We start from the raw sequence: 15480 nt of genomic DNA, 5'->3' as shown, positions 1-15480 counted from the left end.
TTCAAAAATAAGAAAATTATAGCTGTTTGAAATTTTTAAGTAAAAAACCTAAAAACAAAGGTTGTTAAATAAAAGGGTGAAGGAAGCGAAAATTGACTCTGACTTACTTAAGTTCGTAAATTTATTATCAAACAGGGGACTTGTACAAAAAATTAGCCCTCTAGCTCTAATAGGAACTGAGATAATAGGGAAGGGCGTTGAACACCCTCCCCCCCCCCCCCCAACCGATTAAGGTGTGGCAAGGGACCTGACTGTTAAGGGTTAATGTATCAATGATAATAGGCAAGCACATGAAGATATTTTGCAGTTATTTGCAAGAACATTTTTATAATACCTCATTTTGTATCACCTGTCTTTATCTATAATACAAAGTAGCTTGATGTCTGTCCGTCCGTCCGTCTGTCCGTCCGTCTGAAGCTTAAGATCTCGGTAACCACTCAACCGATTGGATTCTACTCTTTAGGGTATATACCTATCGGTCCTGTGGTGGTTTTAAGCTATTTTCTTGGGGGGTGGGACACCCCAAACCCCCCAAAAATGAAAATTTACCCCCCCCCCCCCCCCCATAAAAAAATAATTTTCTTGAGAACACCTTAGACTATGAGCAGCACCAGTAGTAATTTTCTTGAGAACACATTTTTTTTATGAATTTTGCGAATTTGTTATTTAAACGATAAAATGTTTTCCTGCTGGGTAGGTGCGAAAATTTGCGATCCGTTCTGCTGGGTAAGTAATAGAAGATTGATTATACCTCTTGGGGCAAAGCCCCTAGAGGCTAGGGGCGAATTCGCTAGCTTACTTATAATTTAACTACTTTACCCCTATTAATTTGAATGGATAAATATTTGAAAACCATACCCCGGCTTAAAAAAAGAAAATAGCCTAAAACCATCCCCGAACCTATAAGAAGCTTTACTGTAAAGGAGGACCATATTGGTTAAACGGTTAGCAAGATCTGTGGCTACAGACAAAAAAAGTTTACTATTTCTCTAATAAGATAGTGAAATATGCTTGGTATTGATAATTGTGTAGATTATTCTTAGACTACTTTGTCTGTCCGACTACATGCTAATAGAAATTGGATATGATGTATAGATAAGGTTTTTTAATAAAAGATTATAAAAATATATGCCATAATTAATTTCAATTAATTTGGTGAGCTTCGCTTTTATGATTGTTTACATTCACTATTCATTTTTAGTTATTATGTATATAATGTAACTAGAATATAAATTGTTACCTCTTCCTTCAGAACAATAATTCATCTCTAATAATATTTTATAATTAGGTATGCAATGTTAAAATTTATTCTTTTAAAGCATTTAATATAAATTATTTTGTTATCTCTTATAAGTTAAAATACTGAAGCTACTCCAAAACGTCTAAATAGAATAGTAGAATAACTTGACTAAAACTAAGAATTACTATTCCATACATATATAAAATTTCAGATCAGATAACATTCTTTGGTCAAGCATTACCAAAAATAATTTAGATACATTATTTAATACTAGCGGCTACGCCCCTAGAGGCCTCTAGTGGCACTTTAAATGTTTTTTTTATATTTAAAATATGGCTATTTTGCGTTTGACGTTTATTTGTCGTTGAACTCTCTTTCTAAAATTGAGAAATTAAAAAAAAAATTAATTTCTCTAGGAAGGGTGGTGGTACCTTCCCCCAAAATAGTTATAAACCTTCCCAGGACAAATGAGAATCTACCCTGTAAAGGAGAACCCGATCGGTTCAGCAGTTAGCGAGATACTTCGGTACAAACATTCAAACACACAGACAAATACACAAACATCCTGTTACTTGTGAGGATTTATGTAACGTGTATGTTACTGGAAATTGTGAGAAATATATTATAATGTTTGATACTATTTTAACATTTACTTTACTTCTATTATAGACAGAATGAAAAATTGCAAGCACCACATACACGCATAACCATTCACAAATGCACTACCACACAAACACACTACAACAAACACACACACACACACGCACTACAACACACACACACACATGCACTTCCACACACACACACTCTTTGACATTATAATTTGTTGAATGCATAAATTCACACACAGATACATACACTTAAGAAGGGGGCTTATAGTTCTTCTCTATTTTTTACATAAACTTATATCATTTAATATTCTTTATCAAACTTTTGTTCTTTGTGTTTTTCTTTCTAGTAGGGAAGTGATGTAATAAGAATTGTACAAAGTGGAAATGATTAGATTTAAAAACAATAACTTACGTATTGTGACTTCACCAGCATTACAATACCACCAACCACGACAATTACCTAAATATAAATAGAAGGTTCTTAGCATTTTATTTACATGAAAAAAACTATGGCTAGCCTTGTATTATATACAATTTTCTACAAATATAATAATGTACAATCATAAAATTAAAACCAGTTTTTTAGCCTGTGCCTTTAGCTATCGGTCTAATAATCAGCCATTTATAACACATTTTTAATCATATATTATTTTACTTTATGATATACTAGTAAATTTGCCTTAGACACTGCATCTATGGGAGAAGGTGTTGGATAGGATTGTATTTAACCATTACAGATCGGGGGGGGGGGGGGGTCATATTGATCCCCCCCCTCTAGTTTCTTCAATGTAATTTTTTTGTAGGTAAGATAGAGAATTGTGACTTCATGACTTTTTAAGTTTAGTAATTATACGTCGGCAAGAGTTGATCTTTTAAGGATATCTGGTCTGTGTCGGTCGTGGCGTCAGGTCAAAGTCGGTTAGGTGGCACCAAATTTAGAAAAAATTCTAAATAAATCTTAATTTCTACATTATGACTTTTGTGCATAAGGTAGAAACCTAAAATTTTTTTGGTGAATACTTAGATATCAATGACCTTCTGAGAAAAGTGTTGTTATGACCGTTTGACAGCTCCTTGACCGACTTTATGACCGATTTTTGTCCGGCTATTACTACAGACATATATCATGAATATCGTGGCTTCTATTACAGCTAGAGACCTATAAATTTTTTTGGTACATCATTGAGCAACAATAAACAGATAAAAATATTAATGAACATGTTAGGGAGATCTTTGGCTTTAAACAAAAATAATATAGTAGCTTATCATCTAAAAAAGACAAATAATATTTCCTTTGTTTTTATAAAAGTTGCTTCGCCCCTAGCCACTATAAAAATGTGTTGGAGGGAAAAACTGTAACTTATAACTATACCAAGACATTTATAAAGCTTTCCTTTAGAGCAATTCCAGAGATCTTTAGCTCTATACAAACTGTATACTACTACTTTATATTATAAGATGCTGCCTAACAACAAGGAAAAAAAAACAGAAAGTTAAAGTTTAAACTAATGAAACTAAATAAACTCACATGGAAGGGGAAACCAATCAGAATATTCATCTTGAAATGTTGTGCAGTTTCCATTGGTGGGTAATTCACAATTTTCATCTAAACACATGAATATATAATTTGACTGTATCTACTTCCTGAATCAAGAATAATACAAAACATAGAATATATAATGATATCGTAATTCACTTTATAAATAAACAATGATGATAACATCTCTAAAAGCTAAGTACAAAAATCTAAAAATCTAACAATTTTGTATCCAATTTGTACCTAGCTGTCATTGGAATCATCATGCAAAATTAGAAATTAATAGGTTAATTCTAAAAAATCTATTTTAATAATTATATCAAACAAAACATGTTGTTAAAAGGTTAAAAATCAGTATGTTTTAAATGGAATTACAGACTTTCTGGTAGCAATTATAGTGTTGCTATGCTTTCTAATTCGTAACTAACTGTTATAGGAATCATTATCAAGTTTGAAATTGATAGGAAAGTTCTAACATGCCTGAAAAGTGCTAAAAGTTATAGATGGACCAACCCTATTTATAGAAAAGCTTTAAAGTTAATATTAATTTCATGATTAAATATTGAACTCTCATTTGATATGAAGCTGATTGGATTCAGAATTAATGCTAGTTATAAAATACTAAAAATTCTAAAATTGGTGATTTATGCCTATTTAAGAAAATTTTAAAACTTTAAGTTCATAAAACAAGTATCTCAAGGATGAAAACACGCTATAAAATCATTCATAATTTTAAACTAAACTGCCTATGAATTTATAATATAGCTTTATGTTTTGATTTTAGAAATGCCTCACATATTTAAATTATACTTCAGATCAGATGAATAGGATAATTAAAGCAATGAAAAAAGTTAAAATATTATGTTTTAATTGGAGATACAGACTTTCTGGTAACAATTATAGAGTTACTTCGCTTTCTTTATCGTAATCTTTAAAAGGAATCCTCATGAAATGTATAGCACAATTCTAAAATGCCAAAATCAACAATAAGAGCTGCCCAATATAAACAGACAAATGGCCGGACAGACCCTAATAATAGAAAGGCTTTGTTTTAAAAAATGGTATATCACAAGATCAAACATCATTATCTTTAGATATATGTTTGGTTAAGATGGTATTGTGATAAATATGTGCAGTATTGAAATACTTTATTTCTAAAAAATAGTTTTGAAAACAAGGATGAAAACATTCATAAATGCAAAGCTCTGAAAAGCAAACAAACAAAAACTAACACTTGTAGAGTGTAAGAATTAAAAAAGTAGAAAATGTATAAATCTAAACAATATATCAAATGAATTAGTTGCAAAACTGTGTAAATGTGGGATATTGTTTAAGGACATACTTACATTTTTAGGACTAGATTAAAGAGATGTTTCACTTATAATATTGTAATCATATGAATAGGATAATATATACCTTAAACAAAATTTCTAAATCTGTTAAAATGCATAATATTTTAAATGGACTTTTTCGTAGTGATTATGGAGTAGCTAAGATTCCATACTTGTATGTAACTTTTATATCATGCAAAGTTTAAAATTGATAAGTCAATTCTAATATGGGAAAATCAACAAAAAGAGCTGGACAGACGGATGTAGAGACCAACTGTCTCTAATTATAGAAAAACTTTCCTTGAAAAACATTTTAACAAAGGTTAACATAACATAACAAACTTTTAGGAAGGAGGTAAAAATTTAGCATTTTAAACAAGAAAAACAGAATATAAGTAAAATTATGCATTAAGAGATATAAGTTTTCCGGAATTTTAATGTAGGGAGTAGATTTGAAATCTGCATCAAATTTTAAGGATTTTTTATAAAATTCATTTTTTGTATAATTCTTTATCTAAAAGCGGAAATACAAATTAAGTTAATTAATTTTGGCATCCGTGATTGGTGGATTTAAAAAATCTGTGCTCTGATTGGATGTCGTACATTATTCAACCAATTAGAGCGCGGGTAGTTTAAAATCCAACTATCCTATTGGTCAAAATTAATTAACTTAAAATGTATTTCCGCTTTTAGATAAAGAATTATACAAAAAAACGAATTTTATAAAAAATCCTTAAAATTTTATGCAGATTTCAAATCTACTCCCTACATTAAAATTCCGGAAAACTTATTCTTCTCTCTCTTATTATGCATGTCAAAATAAAACAATTATATTGTTTCAAATTTATAAGCCTTATTTACTTATTCACCGAATAATTATATTATTATTTAGCTCATGCTGTGTCATATATATACCCAATGCAGGGTAACAATTCCATGTAGATTTATTATAATACTTTTCAAAAAATAAGTACAAAGTACAAACTAACGTTTATACACTACCCACTTATAATTGTATCGTACTTGATGCAAATTTATGCCAAATTATTAATTAGAAGATTAATTTTCATGGATATTAAGGGATAAGACAGTGAATAATAAATATATGTAAACCCCTAATGATAATCAAGTAAAGTACCCCTTTTAAAGATTAAAAGGAGTAGTAGAAAAGTTTTAAAAATGGTATATGGTACTAACCAATCAAGATTTATTAAGGCTACAAAAGTTCTAATAAGAAAATACGTTTATTTAACTTTAGAGCCTAATGTCTCATCCTTCCCTGGTGAAAGTAAATATTTTACCTGTTTTACAGATATCCCAGGGAATGTAAGCTACATTCACACAAGTTCCCTTTAGCCCCACATCTAATTAACAAAAATAACATATTTAATACTTCACATGTAAACTACATGTAAATACATGTCACTAGGACATATTAAGCATTAAAAATTTATATTTATTTTTGTCTTATGTTTGTATTTTTCAATGAAGATTTGGCTTAAATGTACTGAAATATACATAAACTTGAGAATTAATTCAGACAAAAAAGAACAGAATTTATCACTACTAAAATTCTTTCAAAATACAAATGAACGGACATGCCCTAATTTTATAGTGACTTGTATTACTAACAAATGTGTAGGGAGAGTTTGATATTTGTGTTAGGGAAAGATAATGGTTACATTTGAATAAAATACTTATTCTTTTAAAGCAAAGCTTTCCTTTAAAATTTTATTAATGTATGTCTGTACTCTGGTCTATAACGCTTATTCTTTGATTATCAATAATTAAAATTCAAGCTAATAGGATAAATATATAATGTATATATTTTGTCAGAACAGTAAAAATTCATTGTATTTAAATTATGTACATATGTTTTAGGTATTCTTTCAGAGAATCTCAATTTTAAGAGTGCTGGTTATTCATACAGAACTTATTATGCAATGTTTGAAATCAATAGGACTATACAAACAGGCTTAGGGTTACAGCTGTTTTACCCTCAGTAAATGCTCAATAATAGGTTAATAAGTTGTAGATAAAGTATATAAAAATAATGAAAAATAGGATTTAATGATGATAATAAAAGTCCAGCAACAACATTGAGCCTTTATGTTGAAAGATTCTAATAATAAATGATAATATTTTATATGAAACAAATCTAGAAAAATTTCATGTAATTAAGAGTTTAAATATAATTATGTAAAAATTATATTATTAGGAAACATTCAACTAATTATCTACACATAATCATTGCCACCCTCCAATGCATACTCTCTAACTCTACTAAATGCAAAATTGAGACAGGGTACATGTCCTGTGGGGAGAGTTATATATAGCTTATGCCCCCTCTATTCTTTTACTTTAATGCTTAATTTATTACTCATTAATAAACTTTTTAAAAAATATAAAAAAATATTATCAAAAAAATCTCTAATTAGAGTTATCTCCAAAGAAAATATTTTAAAACCACCACAGGACCAGTAGTTATAATTCCAGAAGAGTAGAACTCAATCAGTTGAGGAGTTACCAAGATCCTAAGCTTAAGACAGATGAAAAGATGGTCAAACAGACATCATTCTACTTTGTAGTATAGATAAATATTTTAACAACATAGTTCTACTTAAAACTTTAAAGAAAGTATTGTTACATGTTTCTTTTCCATCTTCGTTTAGTCTGCAGATGTCAGTCTGAAGATTTCCATCCTCACACCACCAAACTTTCTGACAATCACCTTTTAAATACAAATTATAAATTATTTGAATGTTAAAATATTAGATCTTGAATGATTAAGCAACTGTCAATATTTGCCAATTTTGAGTAATTATTCAAGGATCTTGAGGGATAGGACAACAAATGTAAATTGATCCCCCTTAATTATAAATAAACCAACCAATCAAATTTGAATCAAAAGTACCCAAAATCTTTGAGCCAATGAATAAGATAGCGTTTTTACAAAACTTTGTGGAACTGTTTTATTTATAATCCAATGTCTCCTCCCTGGAAGATATTATAGTAAAATATTGTTAGATAGATAAAATGTCAGTCATGGCCACTATTTTAAATTTCATAATTTTCTAAGTTTGACATGGCACAAAAATACACCCTATTTGTAATGTGTGAGCTCTTTCCTACCCCTGGACCAATATGGTTCTCCTTTACAATAAAGCTTTGCATAGGTCATTAAAAGTTTTAAAACCATTTTGGAGGAAAGTCCTCCTTATTATTTTTTTCTTTTTAAAACTAAAGTGAAAAGTGGATGCTCAAAAAACACTCCTCCCCTCCTAAACAATTTTCCCTTAAGTGCTCCTAGAAGCGTCTAGTGGCGTGCCTTGATTAATGCATAGAATAATGTGTTATATACTGGGTGTACAACACATAGACACTGCATTTTTCAGTTTATGAGACAACCAGAAGGAAGACTAAGAATGAACTTATTAAGCTTTATATTTTCATGAATATAAACAATGTTTATAAAAGTAATGTTTCATAATCAAAAGTGTTTCATTGATCCAAAGAAGCTTTACTGTAAGTCATATTAGTCTGTAGTTTAAAAACTATTTTTACACACAAAGGCATACAGTCGCACAGACAAACTAATATCAAGCCATCCTTTCTCCTTTATATTATAATATTTAGAGGGTGTTTCAAATAAAACTGCGTTTTCTGGTTTTGGGAAACAACCAGTAGGAGTATGAAAAAAATAATCATATATTCTTATTCTCTATAGAAATATGGATTAATTTTATTAAAGGTGTTTTTTAATATCTCTTAAAACAATAGCGCTTTTTAGAGCTAAAAGAATTCAAAAAATATGTGTGTTGCTTTATTCTTGTAGAATTTAGGGCTATAACATTCAACTAAATTCTTTTTTTTTACTTGAAAACCACAATATAGCATGCTTAACGAAATATTCTAATAATTACATTTAAAATTTAATTTAAAATGCTTATTCTTGCTTTAATTATGATTCAATTTGCTAGTATTATAAAACCCATGTTTGTTCCTCCCTCTTCCCCCTTTAATCTCCTAATCCCCTTTGATTGATGTATGACATATTAACTCACATAACAAGTAATTAAAGAAAAAGCCTTTTTAGCGAAATTTTGAATCAAGATAACTTGCTTATTTTTAAAGATATTAAAATGAAATAAAAAGTTACTTGTAAAAAATCTAAAAGGGGGACATTGATTTAACCTTTTATTTCTTTAATATTGTACTTTACAACCTATATGTTGCTAAATAAATGAGTTATTTGATTATAATTGTTATCACAGTTTTAGCATCAGGCATTTTTACCCTACATGTACCTATCCGTACAGCCGCATTTTTAGAGATATCAAAAAACACCTTAAGTAAATGTTATATACATTTTTACAGAGAATATGGCCCTATAATTATTTTTTTCATTCTCCTTCTGGTTGATTCCCAAAACTGGAAAACGCAGTTTATTTTGAAACACATTGAATATTTGAATTTATCTTAGCAATTTAGTTTACAACTTTTATAATTAATTCATAACTCTTACATGGCCATCTGTTATAGATATGATGCCCTCCAATGTCCACAACATCTTGACAATCAGCATCCGTAGGAGCTTGGCAATACTCTGAACCTGAATTGTAAAAATTATAATCATATCTAAAGATTCAAAGATTTTATATTCTAAAGAACATAATTGTATCTGTGCTTTATTTTAATATCTTTCTGCAAGGACTTCCAATTAAGTAATGAGGATTGCTACTCTTGCCCCTCTAAAAAACAACTTAGTTTTAACAAGTCAGATATTTTTTTTACATTAATCTGAGGGGTTTAACCTCCACCCCCAATATTGTTTTACAAAACCCCTTGTTTATGTAAATTTTTCTTCTCATATGCAATTGAAAAAAATAAAAAAGCTGGTAAATTGATTTAAGAAATGCTTAAATTATAAGTAGATACTAATTTCCTTATTCATTAATGAAATTATTCATTTAAAATTCAGCATATTATGAAATCTTGCTGAATGAAAATTATTATTCTGCAACACAAACACTAGACCTAAATTATCTTATTTGCTATTCTGATCTTTTTTTACAAATATAAAATAGTTTCCAATTATGACAATGGAATAAACACTAATTGAAAATAAAATTTTAGAAAATATACTCTGAAAAAATCTTTAAAAATTAGAGAAAGAAACATTTCATAAAACATGAAAAATATTTTCTGATTTTTTTCATAACTAAAAATATTTAGAAGTTGGTAGTAGAGGTGTTGCCATCCCCCCCCCCCCCCCTAGTCAAACCAAAGCCCTTAGGCTAATAAAGGTTAAGACTTTTACCTGTTACAAAACTAATTAACAGGAATAGTAGGAAAACCATCTTGAATGGCTTAATAACTACTAATTAGAATTTTCTAAAATATTTTCTTTATCTCTTGTGCATGCTGTTTGTTATAATAATTTTATAACTTATCAAGGACGATAAATTATGTTAAAGCACTTATGTAAACACTAATAATCTTAAAAGTAAAGTTTAACAGTTATGAATCTATCTCAACCATAATATTTAAAATTAGTAACTACTGTTGCTTCATAATAAAATATATTCCAAAGAAAAATCTTCATTATCAATGGCCTGCCTTAGTCAAGCAAATGTAACTTAGTCATTTTAAATATAAACATAAAGATGAACCATTTAGTATTTTAACGAAATAGGACAATAATAGATTATTAATATTAAAAATTACTAACAAAAAAAATAAAATAAACTTTATCAAAGGGAAAAGGAACAGACATACATCTAAAACATAAAAATGATGCTGGAGAAGTTGGGACAGATCTTAAGTGTAAAAAAACCTTTGCCTTTCAAAATAATCATTGTTTAAACAAATTGTATGGAAATTTCTGAAGAATTTAACAAGAACGATATCTTTCCATAAGTTTAATTACAAAAATTGCAGACAAAGGGACAAAATAAAAAGAAACTTTTAGTCAGGGGATATAAGTTAAAAAAGAAATCTTCTAAAGCAGCCGAGTAAATTACAATAACTCCATAAAAATTAAATTCTCTAAAACAACAAGTATATCACAAGCAACATATATATAAATCTATTTTGATGGTTAATTTTGTATGGTAGGGCCCTGTAATCTGAAAGCCTATAAATATGTTTTTGAATAACTTAATAAAAACTGGTTATTTTGTAAAACAGATTATTATCATTAATAATAATTCTAGCCAACTATCATAAATAGCAGCCAAGAAAATCTTTTTTTTATTTTTAAGTCACTTAGACATACAGATATTTAAGTAATAGAGTAGCTTCATAGCCAGGTAGAATAGGTTAAATTAACGTAAGCATAAGATAAGAAAATTCTTGGAAACTAGAGTTATAAATTATCTTCATAAAATTTATCAGAGTATTTTTCATATTTTCATGTATATTGTAGCGCAGCTACTTCATAAATAGGGATTTACACACTTCTGGATATTTTGAATCAACCAATTAAAATTTAATAAAAACTCCCTAAACTTTCAAACAAATAATTGTGAGACCGAGTTCATAAAACCATTGCAATTTAGAGTTAATTGGCTTTTTTTATATCTACAAGTATTTTATCAATAAATTAGAGAATGTATTCAAATGGGTTAAATTTCAGAACAGCTGAAAAGATGTTTGTGTCTTGTTAACTGTAGGACCCATATGGCTCTCCTTTGCAATGAAGCTTCTTTAAACTTTTCACCATTTTACTTTTATCTTTCTTCTACTCAAGTGTTTACACACCTTCTCTACCAGTTCTACAGTTTGGCGCCACCCAACAATTTTGAAAAACTTTTTAAACTAAAGTCTAGGGAGGGGGGAGAGGGGGAAACATGTAATAGGGAGATAATATTAACAGGTCATGGGGGTTGATACATCCCCCTAGGTGACACGACACTCTCCTTCATTGGAGGGGTGGGGGTGGGAATTTGTATCAGGAGCGTTTAGACCCTTGTCAAGGAGTGTATAGAGGGGTGAACATAGAGGTTATATCCACCCCCCTTCTACACTTATCTGTTTTTACTTATATGTAAGGATGAGCTATGATTGGTTTGTATGTTGTCATTATTATTTAGATAATTCCTTTTTAAAAGCGAAGCTTTTCTATAATCAGGGTCGGTCCGTCCGTACGTCCGTCCGAGATAGATAGCTTTTATTAGTTAATTTAGGCATGTTAGAATTGTCCTATCGATTTCAAACTTTGCATGGTGATTCCTGTAGTTGTTAGGTACGATTTTAAAAGCGTAGCAACTCTATAATCATTACCAGAATGTCCGTACGTCCATTTTAAACATGTTGATTTTTCTACTTTTTTAACAACAAATTTTTATGTGATCTAATTATCCGTTTGATCTGATTTTTGGTATATTGATTCCTGGGACAACAAAGAACAATTTTATAAGCAAAGCAACTCTATGATCAAGTCCTAAAAATGTAAGTATGTCCATAAACATTATCCTGTATCAAGCAGTTTAGCAAAAAATTTACTTACACTTTTGCTTCGACTCTTATACTTTTATATTCTAATTATTCAGTTCAGACACTATACAAGTGTTAATGTCCGTTTGTCCTACCGTTTCAGTGCTTCGCTTTTATGGATGTTGTCATCCTTGTTTTCATATATATATACATACACAGTGATTATAATGTTTTTTCCTCCACGCTAAATATGAAAGATAACAAGGACAATGACATACAATAGTAATCAATAAATTAAATATAAAATAGCCTGCAGGGATACCTAGAAACTAATATAACCTAACCAAACCTTAAATAATAAACAAACAAACGAAAAACTACCCCACCCCCTTATTTTCAATTTTTTAAATTTAGATTGATGGGTTTACTGTTTAACAAGATACTTTGTGGGAAAGTGCTGAAACGGAAAACTGAAAGTTAAATGAAGAAACAAAACAAATTCCCAAAACTTGTAGAGTAGCTCAGCTGCTAAATATTTTCCTTTTTATCATATAAAATGAATGTACACTTTCAGTTTTATAATTTTTAATAAGTAAACAATTACATATTTCTTATCATTACATTCTAGAATTTTCCAGTGACGTCATCATGTCAAGCTAATTCCTTTTTATTCTTACTTGCGGCAGCGCCCCTAGAGGCTTATAATGTAACTTGAGGGGGGGGGGGGGATTGAAATGACCTATCCAATTTTTTATTTCAATTTTAAAAAGTAAAAGTAAAATTACAATATTTTTAAGGGGAATAATTCTTTTCTAGGGGTGTAACCCTCTCCAAAAATAGTCATAAATCTTCCCAGGACCAATGTGAAGCTAGATTTGAAGAAGAACATTACGGTTTAGCGGTTTTTAAGATACTTTTGTACACACACACAGATCCTTTTACGATCAGGATATAAAAATAAAAGGATCTGTGTCTTTCTGTATGTTTTTGTGTCTGTCTGTACAAAAGGATCTCTAAACAGATATGATTCTCCTTTACAGTGTAGCTTTTCATAAGTCTTGGTAAGGTTTAAAACTAATTTGGGGAGAGGGCCCCACAAACCCTCCAAAAGTTTCTTTTTAATACAATTGGAAATGTGGGTCGACTTATATCTATATCTCTTAATTTAGCCATTGATATCTCAAAACAGCTGACACAATTATTTTAACAATTTGTAGGGTAGTTTTTCTTTGTTCCAGTAAAGATTTAAAGGTTAGGAAATCTGTCTATATTAAAATTTCATACAAATGAATTACACACAGTGTAGTTTCAATACTTAAAAATCCTACAGAGGTAGTAAGATAAAGCAAAATAAGGCAAACAAAGTAAAAGAGCAAATTGTTCGATAATTAATATTAATAATATTTTTAAAAATGCAATAATATATTTATCTGTTTCATGGTTTCATAGACAGTTGGCCGTGGATAAGAAAATAATTAAAAAGAGATTAATTTTATGATTTTAATTACAACTAGGGGCCTGAAAGAGATTTTTTAAAAATTGATGTAATCCCTTTTTTTATTAGTCAAAATTTGTGCCTATTAAAATAATAAAAGAAGATTATTGTTAGGAGGAAAATACATTTTTTTTGGCATCCATTGATATATTCACAAGCTGTAATTGTCATGGACAATGTTATTACTGTTCTTTACTATTCAGTAAGTCAGAATATAATAAATGCAAAATAGTTTTTATTCAGGTGTTGTATCTCTATCTTTCAACTTTAGGATTAGTTTTTGGTAGATGAATATGCAGCTGCCAATATTACAGCCGTTTATAGTTAGTAAGAGAAAGCTATAGCAAAGTCTTCCTAAAAAGAAGAATTTAATAATTACTGAATTATAAATAATAGAATAAAGAGAAAAAGAGAGAAGGAGAGCTAAAAAGTGCCAGAGAGAGAGAGAGAGAGAGAGAGTGAGTGATAGAGATACAGAAAGTGACAGGGAGAGAGAGCACGATAGAAGAAAGAGAGAGAGAGAGAGAGTGAGTGAGAGAATGATAGAGATTAAGAAAGCGACAGGGAGAGAGAGCGCGATAGGGAGAGAGAGCACGATAGAAGAAAGAGAGAGAGAGAGAGAGTGAGTGAGAGAATGATAGAGATTAAGAAAGCGACAGGGAGAGAGAGTGCGATAGAGAGAGAGAGAGAGAAAGAAAGAGAGAGAGATAGAGAGAGAGAGAGAGAGAGAGAGAGAGTGAGATACAGAAAATGACAGGGAGAGAGAGCGCCATAAAGAAGGAGAGAGATAGAGATAACAGAAAAAAGAGACTTTAGGCCTCACGTTTTTCTATCTTTTGTATATGTACATACATTTAGTAAAATTAAGAATAAAAGCAACCACAGAAGCGAAGCTAAATATATTAAAAAACAATTCAATGGGATAAACAATCATTAACATTTAGTAGAAACTATATAAAACTCATGTTAAAAAAAAAAATTGTACCAAATTCTGACTGAAAAAAAACCCAATTATTTATACAATAACTATTTTGGCATTCTAATAAGGATTTTTGTGTAGTTGCCACGGTTTTTTCAGATTGTAAGTAAGTGGTAATTTTACCAATATGTTTTACCAATAGGTTTAAATAGGGCTATTATAGTGAGCCTCGATGTGACATGTCGAGCTTCTAACAAATCTAAATAAACAATCAATTACAGAATTAATGACGAGAAGCTTTATTTTTAAACAAGGATGATAACATCCCCCATAAAGAGGGCGGCGTGCCTATTGACAGAGAGAGAGAGAGAGAGAGGGAACAATGGACTGTTTTATACACTAGTCCCTAAAGTTTTTAAAAAGGTTTTTTTTTATTCGCTGGCTTTACAACTATTCGACTTTTACAATTTTTAATGAATTTTTATTGGTTGAGTATCCAAACGTTTCAACCACAAATATTTTTCTACAGAAAGGGTAAATTTGTGTATTAACCCTTACAGATCGAGGGGGGGGGGGCTCAAAGAGCCCCCCCCCCCCTAGTTTTTTCAATCTCATTTTTTTTGTAGGTAAGATGGAGAGCTGTAACTTCATGACTTTTTAAGTTTAGTAATTATACGTCGGCAAGAGTTGATTTTATTAGGATATCTGGTCTGTGTCGGTCGTGGTGTCCGGTCAAAGTCGGTTGGGTAGCAAAAAAAATTAGAAAAAATTCTAAATAAATCTTAATTTCTGCATTATGACTTTTGTGTATAAGGTAGAAACCTAAAACTTTTTTGGTGAATACTAAGATATCATTGATCTTCTGAGAAAAGTGGTGTTATGACCGTTTGAACGCTCCCTGACCAACTTT

The 15480-nt window shown here is 29.9% G+C and overlaps 1 protein-coding gene across 1 annotated transcript; it reads right to left on the bottom strand.

Moving 5' to 3' along the window:
- Window positions 1-1368: 1368 nt before the first annotated feature.
- Window positions 1369-10089, bottom strand: LOC145323168 (uncharacterized). The gene is made up of 7 exons (XM_080165563.1): window positions 10040-10089; window positions 9245-9331; window positions 7367-7450; window positions 6021-6083; window positions 3380-3457; window positions 2264-2311; window positions 1369-1382 (listed from the first exon to the last, which is right to left on the bottom strand). Exons 1-7 carry the CDS (start codon window positions 10077-10079, stop codon window positions 1369-1371), a joined length of 414 nt encoding a protein of 137 aa, XP_080021689.1. The 5' UTR covers window positions 10080-10089.
- Between the last annotated feature and the right edge of the window lie 5391 nt (window positions 10090-15480).

Source organism: Acartia tonsa, chromosome 6 (assembly GCF_053477335.1).
Source record: "Acartia tonsa isolate MP-2025a chromosome 6, ASM5347733v1, whole genome shotgun sequence".
NCBI classification, from domain to species: domain Eukaryota; kingdom Metazoa; phylum Arthropoda; class Copepoda; order Calanoida; family Acartiidae; genus Acartia; species Acartia tonsa.
Note: the sequence above shows the minus strand (reverse complement) of the source record. Positions and strands in the feature narration are given on the sequence as shown.